The 19,004-nt window shown below is 40.2% G+C and overlaps 2 protein-coding genes across 2 annotated transcripts; one reads left to right on the forward strand and one right to left on the reverse strand.

Annotated features, from left to right (window-relative positions):
- The first annotated feature begins 1,785 nt into the window (after nucleotides 1–1,785).
- On the forward strand, nucleotides 1,786–16,010 carry LOC144078750 (Fc receptor-like protein 5). The gene is made up of 8 exons (XM_077607072.1): nucleotides 1,786–1,988; nucleotides 3,158–3,196; nucleotides 11,449–11,748; nucleotides 14,005–14,298; nucleotides 14,373–14,636; nucleotides 14,719–14,760; nucleotides 15,437–15,515; nucleotides 15,693–16,010. Exons 1-8 carry the CDS (start codon nucleotides 1,958–1,960, stop codon nucleotides 15,841–15,843), a joined length of 1,200 nt encoding a protein of 399 aa, XP_077463198.1. The 5' UTR covers nucleotides 1,786–1,957; the 3' UTR covers nucleotides 15,844–16,010.
- On the reverse strand, nucleotides 3,126–9,158 carry LOC144078744 (GTPase IMAP family member 8-like). Its single transcript, XM_077607065.1, has 6 exons — nucleotides 9,018–9,158; nucleotides 7,654–8,364; nucleotides 6,066–6,749; nucleotides 5,246–5,980; nucleotides 5,047–5,172; nucleotides 3,126–4,431 (listed from the first exon to the last, which is right to left on the reverse strand). Exons 1-6 carry the CDS (start codon nucleotides 9,031–9,033, stop codon nucleotides 4,298–4,300), a joined length of 2,406 nt encoding a protein of 801 aa, XP_077463191.1. The 5' UTR covers nucleotides 9,034–9,158; the 3' UTR covers nucleotides 3,126–4,297.
- Nucleotides 16,011–19,004: the final 2,994 nt, after the last annotated feature.

The following is a 19,004-nucleotide window of genomic DNA, read 5'->3' on the forward strand; positions in this document are numbered from 1 at the left end:
GATTTTCAAGAATAGCAATGTTAGCCTTGGTTAGATCTACACTCTAAAGCAGGGTGTCAGACTCGGTCGGGTTGGTTATCGGGCCGCGTTAACGTCAACTCGATTTCATGTGGGCCGGACCATTTTAGATATAATATTTAGATGTAATTCTATAAATGCATTAAATGAACTGGATTAAAATCCCTGAATATTCAGTTTTTTATAGATCTAAAACAGTTTATTTTAGCTTTTTTATATATATTTTTAGATTTTACAAAATTATTTTTGATCACAGAGAAAAGTGATTTAAAAAAAAAAAAGAAATTTAATATACATCTATACTCTTCATTTTAATTTGATCCTAAAACAAAAAGTCGGCACTCATGATTTATTTCCCAGGCCACACAAAATGATGCGGCGGGCCAGATTTGGCCCCCGGGCCGCCACTTTGACACGTGCTCTAAAGCATTCTCAGAGTAAATGTTGCATTATTTACTCACAATCTGTTCCAGCTGCTGCCCTCTGGCAGACGCTATAGGTCCCACAAAGCTCGGACAAATAGGCTTAAGGACAGTTTTTTCCCCACATCCATCAGACATCTAAACTCGCGCTAACATACACACATTCCCTTCTGCGGCATATGATTAGATGTTTGGTTGGTGATCTGCCGCCTCCTAGCTGACTTGAAGGAAGGTAAGTGGCAGACAGTGTGCGGTAATCGAGAGGTAAGCGACCTGTATGTAATCGAGAGGTAAGCGACCTGTATTCACAACAGCGGAATGACAAATTACAAGTCCGTAACTTACACTTATTTAGGTCTTGTGCCGATTAAACGTAGCTTATGGAGAAGCACCATCAATTTCGTCACACGCAGTTTCTGCGTGTGATGACAAGTAGGCTTTTTTGTGTTGTGGTAATGACGACATGGCCTATGTCCGATTATTATTATTATTAAACTTGATACCAATCCCGATGATTTAATTCAGGTGGTCAACTCTGTCAGAGTTGTTAGCTTTTGAAAACAAACAATTACTGTGGAATCACATACGCCATTGCTCATGTTACCCGTTAAATAAAGTTTTGAGTAAATGTGAAAAAGTCCCAGGCATCAATTATTAAATGAAAAATAAATTTAAAAAGTAACTTTTTTATTAATAAGCAATGCGTTAATTGTGGAAAAATACATTATATACATATATACATAATCTTATATATATATAAATAAATATATATATATATATATATATATATATATATATATATATATACATATACATACATATACATATATATATATATAAAATCTCATCTCATTTTCTGAACCGCTTCATCCTCACTAGGGTCGCGGGGGGTGCTGGAGCCTATCCCAGGCTGACTTCAGGCCAGAGGCAGAAAACACCCTGAATTGGTGGCCAGCCAATCACAGGGCACAAGGAGACAAACAACCATTCACACTCACACTCATACCTAGGGGCAATTTAGAGTGTCCAATCACCTTACCATGCATGTTTTTGGAATGTGGGAGGAAACTGGAGTACCCACACGGGCCCGGGGGGAGAACATACAAACTCCACAAAGGGGGACCCCCCGCGACCCTAGTGAGGATAAAGCGGTTCAGAAAATGAGAGAGAAAGAACAGATAGAACCACAGTTTAAAAAAAACATGCTTTAGGTTCATTAAAGACTTAGCAGTTTTGAAAACAGTTTAAAATAGTTCAGCGACTCTTTAATCCCACATTGCTTTTCTAATCTGATGCTCCGCCTTTTTTCTAATTGTTTCAGGAAGGAAAAGACTCCACCAAGATGACCATCTCTCGCTGCTTGGACAGTTCGCTGTCATTGCTACATATTCTGTACCATCACTCACAAAAAATAAGGCGCGTGAGTTTGAAAAATACAAATATATATTTTTACTGAATTACGATTCTCCCAATTTTTCAACATTTTGTTTGTTAAAAGACTCAAAACTGGGAGCAGAATGAATATGATCCTCATCCCTTCGTGGCTTGGTAAGTGAATAAAAATGTTTTGAATGCCATTGAAAGAAATGACATAATGAATGGATCACCTGATTATTCTTGTTGAACAATTTATATGGTAAATGTATCGTAATCACATAGTATCATCGAGAATGTACTGTGGCCATATATAGTACAGACGCTCCCCTACTTACGAACATTCGAGTTACGAACAACGGTACATACGAACATTTTTTTCCCCAAGATGGTGCAGTCACGCGGAACCCAGTGACAGTAGCTCTGTATATTCTTATGTTTTTCGTGTTTTACAGCCCTTCTATCTTTTTTTAAATTACATTTTAATCTTTCTTAATACATTCCTCTTTACTTTACTTTGTACTTTATACTTTTTACTTTAATGTTTTTACAACTTTCTTTGTTCTGTGAGCCTGGCTTCTTTCGGCTACTTCTTGTAGTGCTTCTTTCCGCCGCTAAAACCGACGCCTGGCGCTGTGAGAACTCACCCAGCATCCACCTTCCTCTGCCCAGTTTGTTGCAGTGCGTAAGTGCGTGAACGTATCTCCAGTGTGCAAAGAACATTTTTATCATTAAATATCTCGTGCATCCATTATTCATTATGGTTGGTGAAAAGCGAAAGGCTTCTAGTGAGGGTGGTAGTGCAAGGAAGAGGCAAGCCATTTCATTTGAAACAAAAGTGGCAATAATAAAGAAGCTTGATAAGGGTGAGAAAATGGTGAGCGTTGCACAGGCATACAACTTGAATCGTTTGACGATCGCTCGTTAAATGTTTTTTTCAGTACAAACCAATGCAGGTTACAAGCCTTAAACATACAAATGCACTTATATAAACCTTCAATATACTTATATAGGCCTTATACATAAATTATAATACAAAATATAGCACTGAATCAACTTACGAACAAATTCAATTTATGCACAATCGCTCGGAACCTAACTCGTTCGTAAGTAGGGGAGCGTCTGTATACTATAATATAGTATATAGTATAGTATATACATAGTATTTCAATTTTATATGAGCCTTGTCCTGCTTTAAATTTAGACTTCAAGCAACGTGTTACCCTAAAAATAGTGTGTGTTTTGTGCAAGAAATTTCCGGGTGTTCCCTTAGTGACATCTAGTCTGTGGAAAAGATTGTGCTTGCGTGTGTCATGATGAAAAATAATCTTCCTTTATTTCAGGTGTGGCGGCATTTTTACACCTTCTTGTAGCTTCTTTAGGTAGGTACAATGACACCTGATCATAGAAATGAGAGATGAATAGAGGCATACATACATACTATATATAAATCTTTGGCATCCAAATACTAAATCACAGTGATCAGTAATATATATATTAAAAAAAATACAACGCAAATGCTATCAAAATTGATGATGCCGCTATATAGCGCCAATATCTATAGTTTGCGCACTCAAATCAAGACATTTTTTTTTTTAGAAATATATTCTCATATCTAAATAAAAACAATCCAAGAGGGGAAACGTTTACATTTAGGATTTACATACATTTATATCAAACATTTAGGCGGCCCGGGGGATGAGTGGTTAGCGCGTCAGCCCCACAGTGGGAGTCCTGGGTTCAAATCCAGGTCTGTCTACCAGTGTGGAGTTTGCATGTTCTCCCCGGGCCTGCGTGGTTTTTCTCCGGGTACTCCAAATGAGTTCACATTGATTTCCACTGATAATTTTATCCAGTGGGTTATCACAGTAGTATGTGAATATTAGCATTTTCCAATATATTTGGACGCAGTGGTTTAATTAAATAGGAAAAAGTCGCCAAGGAGGCTCCTAGAATTCACAATTGTTTTTCCACTCTGAATGCAGAATAAAACACATTTAAAATAAATGCTATCAAAACAAATATAGGTTGGCACACTGGAGTGTATGCTGATTAAACACTCCAAAGTGTCCCTCGGTTTAAGTGTGTGTGCATAGTTGTTTGTCTCCTCGTGACCTGCGATTGGCTGGCCACCAATTCAGGTTTAGGTTAGGTTAGAACTTTATTACATCCCGTATTTGGGAAATGTCTTGGTTGCACTAGCAAGACAGACACAAGACACACAAGACACTGTAGACCTAGGTAAAAAATGGCCTGAAGTCAGCTGGGATGGGCTCCAGAACCCCCTGCAACCCTAGTGAGGATAAAGCTGTTCAGAAAATGAATGAATGAATGAATACTTTCGATTAATTGCGATATTTTTTTTCATAATGGACATAAATGGAAAATTGGGGCAATCGGTTTGCTAGCATTGCTGTTTGGATTGTCCTAATTTTTGAATTTGTATAATATTTTTAGTACACAGTTGATGCAATGTAGGCCCTTCATTCGCCAAAGTCAATCTGAGAGCTGAAGCCCGATGACTGTGACTGATATAGGTTAGAGGCTGAGTTTGAGCTTGTTGGATTCATCGATAGCCAGTGCTGAATTTTATCCATGGATTGGGTGGATCCACTCACTGCAAATGAAAAAGCAACATAATATATTAGAATTTGTTTGATAGGATGTTAAGGCTATTATTGTATGGAAAGAAAGAAAAGACAGCAAGGAAGATTTCACATGAGAAATGGGTGTGTATTAATGGGCCTAAACCCTGTTTTGGAAAGGTTAATTTTCTAAATGAAGAAGTAATTAATTTCAAACTCAATTTGTTCATAATTTAGACTTTTGAATCAAGTTCACCATTATTAACATTAATTTGTTGCGTTGTTCTCTTAAGAAAATACTGCGCTTCCGTGAGCTATTACCCTTAAACTACTTTTATTGTTGTACACGATATTTTAGAGTAACCTGGGAGCACTTGTAGTCTATAAACCAGGCTTTAAATCAATATATCAGTCGGCTTAATATAATTCGATACTACTTAAAAAGATTTCAGAATGTTATCTCTTCATATTGTTGGGTTGTACTGCATTGTTCCAATAAGAACTATTATTCTGACCATGTTCGGTTCACGTTTGGCCAAAATATGAACAAGTTTATGAACTTGGATTTAATTAAGTCAAACACAGGGCAGAACAAATTAAAAGCTTGAATGATACCAATTGGAATGAAATAATCATAGTTTACGCACAGTTGGGCAAGAAATCCATGCTGCTCCGCTCTTGCTTCGATGATTGCAAAATTATGGCGTCGATCTGACTAATCTGCTCTTCAATATCATTCAGGATACATTCCATCTTGCCTTTTCCCTTTGAACCTTGAATGAAGAACAAAGGTGAAAATATTGGAATACTCAAATGATCAATAATGGAATTTATGGGTATACCGACCCAATGACGGAACAATCTCCTTGCTGTCCTGTTGCAGGTCGACGAACTTCTGCTTGTACATCCTATGCAGCTCCAGCTTTTGGCTCCTGATTATATAATGCATCCTCTTCTGGAATTTTTCCGCAACCCTCTGGTGGATGTCATTGATGTCGGGGTGGAAGAGGCGACCCTGGTTTTTTGCTGACATCGCCTCTATTTTCTCAAATAACTGCGGGTGCTGGCTTATATTGTCTTTGACTGTGACGTCCAGGCAGTGGAATCTGTTTTCGCACATGTCAATCAACGAACGAAGCGCTTTGGGTTCCTTCTCGATGAATTCTTCGAGGGATCTGTCGCCCAAGGTGTCCACGTTGCTGAACAGGACCATTGTGTGATCCCATACATTGTCTCCAAAGAGCTCCACGTGGTCTACCAGCATTTCCTTATTGACCTCGTTAAATTCCATGTCCAAGGAAATCACGAACAGAATAGCGTGGAACCCTGGAGTACTCAGAGTCAGACCTTGGATGATTTTATTGTCCTTTTCCCAGGTGCATTCGGCCTCTGTGTGCCAGCCCGGGGTGTCGACCACTGTGACCCTCCTGCCTGTAACCTCGGCCTCCCCAGCCAAACACCCGTCATTCGGTTGATCGGGGAACACTTTGCGCTGAAGGATGCAATTTGCTGCGGTTGTCTTTCCCGACATTTTTTCGCCGAGTATCAAAATTCGGACCTCGTTCAACTTTTTGGCAGAACCTGGCAAAGGAAAATAAGAATACAAATGTAAAACTTACACATCAAGACTATTGTTTTTAGATCATGTTGAACAGTAATTCATTACCTTTCTGCACTTGGTGACCCTTTTGGCTTCTCAGCAAAGCATCTTTTTTCACTTTTTTTTCTCGCTCTAACAGCTCCTCTAGCATCTTCATATTGGGTGTAAACGGTTGGAAATTGTTCCCTGCCAGAGTTAGCTTGATTTTCTCCAGTAGCTCTACAACCTGACTGCTATCATCTGCGTTCATGTTGTCCATGACGTGATACCTGTTACCGCATCGGTCCACCAGATCATCCAGCACCCACCCCTCGCCTTCAATGTATTCTTCAATACTGCGTGACCCCAGCCGGTCTCCTCGGGTGAACACCACCATCGTGTGTTTCCATACGCTGACCCCTAGCAACTCCACGTGAGTGATGGCTGCATCCAGATGACTGTAGTTGAACGAGGCATCTGCGTCAATTACCAGTAAGAAGACGTGGGGCTCCGTCTGGCACTTAAATAAGCTGTGCAAGACCTCGTCTTTAATCGTTTGTGGCGTGTCGGATGCAGGGGAGCTTTTCCTCCAGCCTGGTGTGTCCACTATTGTAATCTCTGTATTGTCCGCCGTGCCACGGAGGATGTTGGAGAATGTTGTCGGTTCATATTCATAGTCTTTGATACCTAGAATGGTTTTGCCTACGGAGGTTTTTCTAACAAATCGGCTGCCAAGGAGAACCATCTGAAGTGTATTGATGGGTTGGTTTTCTAATATATTTAGAAAAAAGAAGAGATTGTTTTTGTTGAGTTGAGACAGGACGAAGACAACCGTGGTACTTCATGAACATGCTATTGAATGAGTTTCTTTAAATGACTGTCAAATTCATTCAAGTCTTAGTATTCGGAATCACTTATGACAAGAATATAAGTATCATAATTTCTCGCATATTAGCCGCCTCCACGTATAAGCCGTATCCTTAAAATTACCTTAAAATTGTTGAAATTTACAATTTATCTTGTATAAGACGCCCCCCGATTCACAATTTTTCCCTCCATAGTCATGGAGGGAGTACAAACGTGTTACTTTGAAGGGAAAATCTTAAGAAAAATCATCGCAGGTGGTATTTCTGAGATAACGTATCAATCGAAAGGATCGTCTGCTGGATTGCGCATTCCGGAACGGGGGTTGCCTGCATGTAGACAAATTCAAAAAGGAAGTCAAGTGAGCAGTACAACGAGGAAGTGTGTCCGTAGTGGTCTAGTTTGTCATCCCTAGGTAAGATGGCGTCGCCCTGAGCGAGCAATGGCAGGCCCCAGTAAGTGAGTTTTTTCCCGTTTTATGCAAAATATGTTTTTTTCTTGAATTTCATTCATAGATGTCAAAATAAATTTTGTCTTATCAATTTATCTTTTCTCCATTTTAAAATAAATGACCGTATCGACATTGTCTTGCCTTATGGCATTTCGTCATTGCCACCTTGCAGTTTTGTGCATGTCAAGTCTAATTGGCTCGCATATAAGCCGTACCCTCGATTCAGTCATCATTTTTTTAGCGACAACACGACATATATGCGAGAAAATACGGTAATTATAATAATAATGATACAATTTGCCGAATAAATTGCAATCACCTTCAACAAAAACTACGAATCAACAGTTTTTTCCTACTTACCTGAAATTTTGGCTTTGATTTGCTCTCTTATTTCCAAAGCTCGCCTGTGTCTTTCAACAGCCCTATTTGCTATTCTTTTTTGCTTCCTCTCAATGGCTGAGAAGATATGGTTGTCCAGCCTGTAGACGGGATCATCATTGGCCCTCACCATCTCATCAATCTTGTCTATCAGCGTCCTGACCTGCTCTATGTTGCTCCTATCTTTGTTGTTGATCACGTGGTACCTGTTGTGACACTTTTCTATTACCCATTTGAGGTCTTCACTTTGACTCTCAATGTATTGCTCAATGGTCTTTGGGCCCAGATAGTCCCCAAAGGTGAAGAGCACAATGGAGTGTTGCCAAACCCGATCCCCTAGCAACTTCATATATTCTTGCAGGGTATTCTTTTTCTTGGGCGAAAACCTGGAATCGACGGCTATGACAAGAAGAAAAGCATGCGGACCGGGCGGACACTTGAAGGGATTCATCATAAATTGATCCTTGTCCATTTCTGGGATTTCCCTTAGAGAGGGAGAGTTCTTCCATCCTGGTACGTCAACAACCACCAGCTTCCGTCCCTCCACAATCTCATGTCGAGCTTCGCTTTGAGCTGTTCGAGTCCTGCCGCACTCAAATCGCTCTTTGGTCAGAATGGTGTTGGCCACTGAGCTTTTTCCAACCCCTCGAGCACCAACGATCACCACTCGTATTTCAGGCAACAGTGAATAATCTGCAAAGCAAAAGAAAAGTGCTTACTAAAGTTTCATTTTGTCCATTTTATCATCAACCGGTTCTTAGGATCGTTGGAATGTAGCTAGACATACGATCATAGAAATTCAGAAGTTTTGACAAAATGCTATACTAGAAATATTTAAGATCAGAATTCAAGTGTAATTCGACTTCACCAAATTGTATTTCAGATACATATTGCTTTTTTGTCAACAACCTGAATTTTAACTACTGAAAAATGAGTTTGGTAATACTTTAATATATTTGAGAATATCATTATTAAAAAATGTGTTTTTTGTATATATATTTGTGTATATATTTTTTTCATTATTAACAAATATGTCTGTGAAAAACAGAAAGGCTTTGTGTGTAACGATAATAGAAACAAAGAATCTTTAAGGCCAGTCTGCTTTTCCAGTTCCCCCAGTTCACTACCAGTCAATAACAGTTCTTTTTTTGTGCTGTTGAGATGTGGAAACACTGTTTTCTTGATAGAATTTGTTTTGATTTGGTAACAACGTCCACCAAGAAAAACAAAGAGCAAGCAAATAAGAGACTCTTTTCTGTTTTTTTTTTGTCTGCAGACAGAGCCGTACACTCCAAAATTAAAACACAACCAGATGCATCTTATTGACATGGTATTCTTTAACTCACCTTTCGTGTCCGACATTGTGTTTTGTAGTCAGGTATCCACGTTCAGAAACTTTTCTTCTAAAATTAAATGTTGCGCCCTGTATTTCTGCTTTAAACACACGGAGAAATAATCCCACTAGTGATTCGTTGTTGCTTCCTCAATCCAACTTTACTGATATCGGACTTTACCCCGTGCTGGGGTCAAGGTACATTTTGCACCCTGCATTTTATCTTGAAACACAGGGATATCGGACTTTACCCCGTGCTGGGGTCAAGGTACATCTTGCACCCTGCAATTTATTTTGAAACACAGGGAGAACTAATCAGAACAGTGTTTCATTGTTGCTTCTCAATCCAACTTCACTGTGATATGTATCAACACAAAAACCCATAATACACAATTACACCCATATATATATATATATATATATATATATATATATATATATATATATATATATATATATTAGCAAGTTGCTAATATATATATGGGTGTAATTGTATGTAACAGTGGCGGTCCGTGCATTTTTTCGTAGGGCCTTCAACGAATCAATCCAACCCTTAAAAAACTATTTTGTGACTATAAAACCTCGACTGCAGCAATAATCAATAAATCATTGATTGCACAAAAATGGGGTAAAATCCACTTCCTAGCAGCATTTAATGATTAAATACAAATACTGGACCTTTTCAGACATTACAACCGGGCCAGGGAGGTGATTTCCCCGGGAAAAGACAGCGATGGACGTCAATGGCGAAACAGCGAAAATTGCACTCGAATATGGTAAAATCCACTTCCTAGCAGCATTTAGTGATTAAATACAAACACTGGAGCTTAATTACAAACACTGGAGCTTTTCAGATATCAGAACCGGGCCCACAATTGAAATATTATTTAGGAATATAGCCATATTTTACTCACCAAAAATCCTTTTTAACTGTACACAATATCCATCCTCCTTTCTTTCTTCCTTCTTTTCCATCGCCATCGAAGCTAATGATGAAAGTCGAGCCTGTCTTGTCGTATTTCTAGCATAGTCCATTTTGAAAATGGCTTTTAATCAACACAACAATATATTTGCTTGTGCAGCTAGCTCCAGATACAGTTTGGTAGCTAATCATAGTTGGTGAAAGCGATGACGTATCCCTACGCCTGCGACAATACGTTATGGTGTTGCCAACTCGGAATCTGATTGGATAAAGCAACAGTCTTATCGACGCTTGTTTAATGCAGCAGAGCCCGCAGAACCGATTGTGAAGGCTTTGAGGCAGATTTCTGACCCTGGCAACAAATAATGACTGAAATGTGATTGGTTAAATGCTTCAATATGAAAACACATCTGGAAGCAGTGCAACCAGGGGAAAAGCAATGAAAGGAAGCTAACAGGCAATTTGGAATTATTTAACAAGTATTGATGGACAAAATATAATATATGATTCAGATATTTCTTAGGCCAGCAGAGAAGGCCTTGAAGGCCCTGACGGCCCGCCACTGTAATAGCAACACGTTAGAACCCAAAACATAATGTACAATTACACCCGTTCACTCTACGGTCATAACTTGTTTTATCTTTTTTTTTTTTACAACTTCGAGAAGTCCTTCTCAACTATTCAATAGGGCAAACAATGAAATATCAATGACATAACTTCCTTGCTATGACCATCATAGACACTCTACAGCAGGGGTCCCCAAACCGGTCCTCGAGGGCCGGTGTGGGTGCAGGTTTTTGTTCCAACCGTTCTAGCATAAACAGTTTGACCAATGAGATTTCAGCAGAAAACAAGAAGCACCTGACTGCAATCCACAACAGTAATACAAACATTAAAAGATTAATAATTATGAATAATCCAAACCGGTACTCTGGTTTCCTCCTACATTCTAAAAACATGCATGGTAGGCTGATTGGACGCTCTAAATTGCTCCTAGGTATGAGTGTGAATGGTTGTTTGTCTCCTTGTGCCCTGTGATTGGCTGGCCACCAAATCAGGGTGTTCCCCGCCTCTGGCCCGAAGTCAGCTGGGATAGGCTCCAGCACCCCCTGCGACCCTAGTGAGGATAAAGCGGTTCAGAAAATGAAATAAGATAAAACGTTTAGCTGGGAACTTAAAGAGGAATTCATAAAAATGTATTTTTATTATCAATTTATATTATATTAACAATTAAAACTGCGCTAATGACTTATTACTAGCAACTTTGTATTGAGAAGAATTTCTCCATTGTTTATATCTCGGTACCAAGGACATCATAATGAATTTTATGAGTACTGACTTGATTTCAGGATTTGATATCAATAAAAAATATATATTTTATCCTAAAAACTTGAAATCACCCAACATTTGACATTATTAAAATTCCTCTGAACAAACATTTTCCAATATGATACACACGAGTAGTTGTTGTGAAAGAGCTCTAAACTTTTGTAACTAAAACACTTCCAATCTTCCAACCCAGAGGATTTGAAGGTCATCCTAACTTTGTGGCCACCGGATACGAAGGTCTTCCTCGGGGAGTGTTTGCTGCTGCAGTGCACGGTGGAGGGCAACTCCACGTTCGGCTGGCGCTACCGCTGGTTCCGGAGTGAGCCCGGTGCCTCCCGGATGGAAAAGAGCCCCCGCCACATGCTTTCCGGCGGATCCTACTCCATCACCGCTGTGACGAGCGAGGACGGCGGCAGATATTGGTGCCAGGCGCAACCTAACGGCAATGCCACAGAGGCCCTCCTGAGCAGGCCCATTACACTCAATGTATCAGGTAAATACGTTTGTCATTTGGTCATTGCAGTGGTGGACCATCAGGGCCTGCAAGGCTTTCTCTGCTGGCCCCAAAAAATATCTGAATCACACACTGATGTTAATTATGTTTTGTCCATGAATAATTCCAAATTGTCTGTCAGCTTCCTTTCATTGCTTTTCCCCTGATTGTGCTAATTCCAGATGTGTGTTTTCAGATTTAAGCATCTAACCAATCACATTTCAGCTATTTGTTGCCAGGGTCAGAAATCTGCCTTGAGGCCTTCACAATCAGTTCTGAAGGCTCTGCTGCATGAAACAAGCATCGATAAAACTGTTGCTTTAACCAATCAGATTTTGAGTTGGCGACACCAATGCCTTCTCGCAGGCGTAGGGATACGTCATTGCCTTCTCGCAGGCGTAGGGATACGTCATTGCCTTCTCGCAGGCGTAGGGATACGTCATCGCTTTCACCAACTATGATTGGCTAGTGATTGAGTGGACTAGCTAGAGCTACCAAACTGTATCTGGAGCGAGCTGCACAAGCAAATATATTGCTGTGTAGATTTAATAGCAGTTTTGTCAACCTGCAATGTCTGAAGGAGGAGAAGAAACAGATTTGTTTGCAGATTTACTGTCAAAGCCATTTTCAAGACGGACTTTTCAAGGAAAAAAGCTGGACATCATTAAGAAAGGTCGGACAACTCCGAAGCAAGCAAGCCTGTTCCAACCGGGAACGAACATTTTCAGCGCTAAATCAAATAAAAACGTATGCCAGAAATACGACAGGACAGGCTCGACTTTCAGCATTAGCTTCGATGGCGATAGAAAAGAAGGAGGAAAGAAAGGAGGATGGATACTGTGTACAGGTAAAAAGGATTTTTTGGTTTTTGTATGAGGTTATTATTGATGCTTTTTTATGTGTCGCAGCTGTAGCTGTATTAGATGTTTTATAGCTATAAAATAGTTTTGGAGGGTTGGATTGATTCAGACAGCTGAAGGCGTCGGTTGGAAATTCACGGACCGCCACTGGGTCATTGTCACCGTGTCAAACCAAGTCTAGAATTGCATTCATTAGGATTGACCTTCATCCCAATAGTTTTTACCTAGGTCTACAATGTATTCTGTGTCTGTGCTTGCTACTGTCTTGCTACTGCAACCAAGAAATTTCCCGAATACGGGATGAAATAAAGTTCTAAGTCCTAACTTAACCTAACCTAACAATGTCTCAAAGAGCTTCACAGGCCCACACCTGACAAAAAAAGATGACACCCCCCGATTTGAACCCCAAACGTTAGAAGCCATAATAAAACTGTAAGATAAGACAAAGTCTCTTTGCAATTGCTTGTACATATTATATCAGTTTTTGTAAGTATAACAGCATCGTAGTCATCCCTGTGAATGGCTGACATGTCAGCAGAAACACTCATAAACACTGTCTGACACTGATTAATCAAATGACTAAAACGTATCTGTCCAAAGTCCAGCTTAACCTGCTCCTTAAGCTGTTTTACAGACCTAACAAAAACCTGATAAAGGCCCTTAGAGAATGGAATCCTCACACATGACTTACTGCCTAACAAGTTGGTTATCGGCCTGCAAAACAACACTAAAACCAATTAAAACCATTTAGTATAAGCAAGCTTTGAAAGTATTGAACAGAAAGCCAAAAACGCACCACCACAGTCAGATATAAAAAAAAACACAAATGCCTGAATTGGGACAATACTTTTAAATATACAGATGCCACCTTAGTTTACAAAATCGCAATGGATCTCAAATGCGCCACATTTAGCAGATTGAATAATGCTATACAATTATATTAATATGTAAATAAACCAGTATGAATTTACTAACATTCACTCGTAGAATTTCCTCATCCACATTTCAAAAGGATTCACTCTGAAATATGTCAACGATAAAACAACACATAATAGCAACCCCAAAAAATCTAAAAATATCTATGAAAACATCCCAAGTACACACTTTCAACCACTGAGGGGCGCCAAATAGCTCAAATCCACCCATCACTGACCACGTTGTTGCATTTACTAGCCACCAGCTAATTAAGTAAACAACTAGCCACCTAAGCTACATGTATTATCTGCCATAACCACAATTATTCACTAAAAGTCATTTTTAATTGTCCAAATTCACACTTGACATTTGAGCAGGTTGTAATTATTTGTATACAAGCATTAAAATTTGTCATGATACTGTTGTGTATTCCCAATGACTTTCCCATTTCATTTAATTTTCCATTTCTTTCTTCCCTTAGGTCTTGACCCCCCCTCACTGACCTTGGCCCCCAATTCCAGACAGCTGTTTATAGGGGAGACCTTTACTTTGCAGTGCCCCAAAAACCTGACTAACTCATCTGTTTGGGTCCAGAGTCAAACCTTAACCAACCACTTAACTAAGTTGTCTGATTCCATGACTGCTACATGCTCATCACAAAACAATCCAGGCAGATCCGGCACCTGTGTTGTCTCCGCTACGAGGGGCCACAGCGGGCTCTATTGGTGCGAGGGTGCCGGAGGCCGCAGTAATGCAATCCACCTTACAATTAGCTGTGAGTAAAATGACGTCCTAAACGAAACGCGCCATGTGACAATAATATTTGGCGGACCCGTTTTTGTCCCATAGCTGGTCCGGTCATCATGAGGACCCCTGTCTACTCCGTACCACAAGGGAGCAGCACAGTCTTATCTTGTCGCTACCGGAAAGGAAATTATACAAAAAGCACTTTCTTCAGGAATGGCGTCAAAGCGTACACTTGCAATTCTTCTGGTGTCGGCACAGAAACAAAATTAACCCTAGAAAACGTGGGTGAGGAACATGAAGGCTTCTATAAGTGTGCATCACAGGATGGGAAGCTAGAGAGCCCGCAGAGCTGGTTATCGGTAAAAAGTAAGACTACATTCGTATGGCTGGCTTTTCTCTCATTTCAGTTGGTTTTTGGTGAATTTTTCTATTTGTCTTTCTTTTTTAGGAAACTTGTTTTCTGTGGACGAGCCGGCTAGCTCCAGTTCTGGTAATTTCAGAAATTTTGTTTTATACTAGATTAGATTAGATTAAATTAATGAAAATAAAATGAATTAACCTAAAATTAATTAAATTAAAATTAATTAAATTAAAATTAATTAAATTAAAATTAATTAAATTAAAATTAATTAAATCAAAATTAATTAAATTAAAATTTATTTAATTACAATTTATTCAATTACAATTTATTCAATTACAATTTATTCAATTACAATTTATTCGATTAAAATGTATTAAATTAACATTATTCAATTAAAATGTATGAAATTAAAATTTATTACATTGAAATGTATTACATTAAAATGTATTACATTCAAATTAATTAAATTAGAATTTATTAAATTAAAATATATTACAATAAAATAAATTACGTTAAAATTTATTACATTACAATACAATACATTAAAATTTATTAAATTAAATTAAAAAAATAATAATTAGATTGAATTTCCCGAATACGGGATGAAATAAAGTTCTAACCTAATCTTTATTCATCCCGTATTCGGGAAATTCCGTTTGTAGCAGTAGCAAGCACAGACACAGCAAAAGACAATGTAGACCTAGATAAAGCTGGAACCACACTTTGTATGAAATGCTCTTTTAGTACTAGACAACAGAGCCTAAAAATGAGCACAATCAAGCAATATGATGACTTCTTTTTACAGGCTCCTGGATTTGGGTTGTTGTTTCATGTATTATTATGATCCTCATCCCACTTGCATACTTGCTAATTCATCACTTGAGGTGAGTAGCGTCTTACAAACATGAAAAAAAAAGCAAAAATGCAGGGCTCATTTTACAATGGACTTTTGTTTTGGGAACATACAACAATAGTTCCTGTGCAGTCATCTGAAGAATTTCATATATTCAGGCCCTAAAAAAAATCAAATAAACAAAAAGCATGGTGTCCCTTTTTTGAAGGCACAAGATGCTTTACACTCACAGTTGTTGGACAATTCCGGGTGAGGAAACTCCTGCAGGTGGGCTTCCTGCCACCAAGCAAGATGGGACCGAGGTACAGTGGGATCTTTCTTGGATGGAGATGTCCAACCTGTTGTCTCCAGGCACATGAAGGTTGCCAGTCATTTTACACAATGATGTGAACAAAGTACAGGACACTTACCTAAGCATATTGTAGTTTTTTATACTTTGTACTTTTTGATAACACTTCATCTTTGTTTCCACATTGGTTTCTGAAATTAGGATTATTCATAATAATTAATCTTTTAATGTTTGTATTACTGTGTTTAGTAATTTAACATTTAAAATATTTTTTCTGTGCAGCTTCAAACAACTGTGAATTCATCAAGTGCAATTTTTGCATGAAACACATTATTATTAAAATAAATAAATAAAAAAATAAAATCAGACTTAGGCTTGTCGTCATCATTGACTAGACAAAAACCTAATTGTCATCATACCCAGCTGCGTATGACGAAATTGAAGGTGCTTCTCCACGAAGTGCACTTTTCTCAGGCAAGAGTTCAGACTTGCTGGCAATTTTGCCGTGATGGATACATCGCATCACCTCCCGAGCGCAACCAGCTCCCGGCGACTGCGAAGGATTGCCTCACCGATGCCAACAAAGAATAAAATGGATCACTTACCTCCCACTGTCTTCCTTACTTACCTAGTCAGCCAGCAGGAGGCAGATCGCCGCCCAACGTCCTTCATCTATCCTCACCCCGAAGTTGTTACACCGAGGGGATTGTGTGTCGTGCTGCTGCAGTTTAGAGTCCTGATGGCTGTGGGGAAGAAGCTGTCCTTAAGCCTCTTTGTCCGTGCCTTGTGAGACCGGTAGCGCCTGCCAGAGGGAAGCAGCTGGAACAGGTCGTGACCAGGGTGGTCCGGGTCCCCAACAATGTTCCGAGCTCTGCTGATGTAACGAGGGCTGGCAATATCTTCCAGTGAGGGCAGAGAGCAGCCGACGATCCTCTGGGCAGTGTTGATCACTCTCTGCATGGCCTTTTTGTCTGCTGCCGTGCTTCCAGCGTACCACACTGTGATGCCGTATGCCAGGATGCTCTCCACAGTGACTTTATAGAAGGTTACCAGAAGCTTAGTGTCCAAGTTATTCCTCCTGAGTACCCTCAGGAAATGGAGTCTTTTCTGGGCCTTCTTCACTACTGCCGTGGTGTTTGTGGACCAGGAGAGCTTGTCCGTGACGTGGACCCCCAGGAATTTAAAGGACTGGACCCTGTCTACACGAACTCCATTTATGAGGAGTGGGGCCAGATCTGTGCTCTGTTTGCGGAAGTCCAGGATTATTTCTTTAGTTTTTGTGTTGTTCAGTGTGAGGTTGTTCATCAAGCACCACGAAGACAGTTTGTTGACCTCGTCTCTATAGGCCGCCTCATCCCCTTCTGAGATGAGTCCGACCACAGTGGTGTCATCAGCAAATTTGATGATGTAGTTGGACTGGTGGGTTGGTGTACAGTCATAAGTGTACAGGGAGTACAGAAGAGGACTCAGTACACAGCCTTGAGGGGAGCCAGTGCTCAGTGTAATGGAGGAAGAAAGGTGGGAACCAAGTCTAACAGTTTGTGGTCGGTTGGTTAGGAAGTTCTTTATCCAACAGCAGATGGAGGAGGATAGTCCGAGGTGGGAGAGTTTGTTAGTCAGAATGTCCGGTTTCATGGTGTTGAAGGCTGAGCTATAGTCAATGAAAAGCATCCTCACGTAATTCCCATGGTGTTCCAGGTGTCTCAGTGCTGTATGTAGAGCAATGGTGATAGCATCCTCAGTGGACCTGTTAGCTCTATAAGCAAACTGGTGAGGGTCCACTGAGGGAGAGATTGTATTCCTGATATGGCGGGCTATCAACTTTTCAAAGCACTTCATGATCACAGGTGTGAGAGCAACAGGCCTATAATCATTCATGCTGTCGATAGTTGGCTTTTTGGGGACAGGAATAATGGTGGCAGATTTCAGGCAGGATGGAATGATGGATTGTTGCAGGGAACAATTGAAGATTTTTGTGAAGACTCCAGCCAGCTGGTCAGCACAGGCTTTGAGCACCTTCCCAGGTACTCCATCAGGTCCAGCAGCCTTCCTGGTATTCACAGACCGCATTTCCAGTCTCACTTCCTCTTCCTGGAACTTCAGTGTATTGCTGCAGGATAGTGGCGGGGGTGTTGAGACTGGGTCTGATTTGTCAGTCTCAAAGCGGGCAAAGAAACGGTTCAGTTCCTCCGCTAGTGAGGCATCTGCGTTAACAGACATATTATTGTTATTGTAGTTGGTAATATGTCGTATTCCCTGCCACATCTTCTTTGGGTTATTGTCTGTGAAGTGCTCCTCAATTTTCTTAGTATATTCTGCCTTGGCCTTTTTAATGCCTCTTTTCAGATCAGCTCTGGCAGCTCTATATTTCATCTTGTCCCCTGATCTGAAAGCGGTGTTACGGCATTTGATGAGTGCCTGAGTCTCCTTGGTCATCCAGGGTTTTTGGTTTGGAAAAACCCGTATTTGTTTATTCCTAGTGACATTGTCCATGCAGTTTTTGATATAGGAGAGTACAGCGTCCGTATAGTCCTGGAGGTTGTCGTGTTCAAAGAGTTCCCACTTGGTGCGGAAAAAACAGTCCTGCAGCTGAGAAAGGGCATCCTCGGGCCAAGTTTTAATTGTCTTTATTTGTGGTCTTGTTTGCCTCCGGAATGGAGTGTATGCTGGGGTGAGGGCTAGACAGAGATGATCTGATCCAGCTAGGTGAGGGAGGGAAGTGGCTTTGTACGCATGTTTAATGTTAGAATAAACATGGTCAAGAGTTTTGTCTCCCCTCGTGTGACATTTTACGTATTGGATAAACTTAGGTAGAACAGTCTTTAAACATGCTCTGTTGAAGTCACCAGCAACAATACAGACTCCATCGGGATGGTCAAGCTGTTGTTTGTTTACAGCCATTAGCAGGAGGTTTAATGCCGTGTTGACGTTAGCATCAGGAGGAATATAAACCGCCGTTACTATGACGACGGCTAGCTCTCTCGGTAGGTAGAAGGGCCTACACCGTACTGCCAATAGCTCTAAGTCCGGAGAACAGTGAGTGTCAATAATCCTACTGTCACCACACCATTCATTATGTATGAACAAGCAAAGTCCTCCTCCTCTGCTTTTGCCTGTTAGTTCCTTTGAACGATCGTTCCGAAAAAGCGTTCGGCTAGCTAGCGAAACCGCAGCGTCCGGGATTTGCTGGTGTAGCCACGTTTCCGTGATGAGGATAATGTTACAGTTCTT

This window comes from Stigmatopora argus, chromosome 8 (genome assembly GCF_051989625.1).
Source record: "Stigmatopora argus isolate UIUO_Sarg chromosome 8, RoL_Sarg_1.0, whole genome shotgun sequence".
NCBI lineage: Eukaryota > Metazoa > Chordata > Actinopteri > Syngnathiformes > Syngnathidae > Stigmatopora > Stigmatopora argus.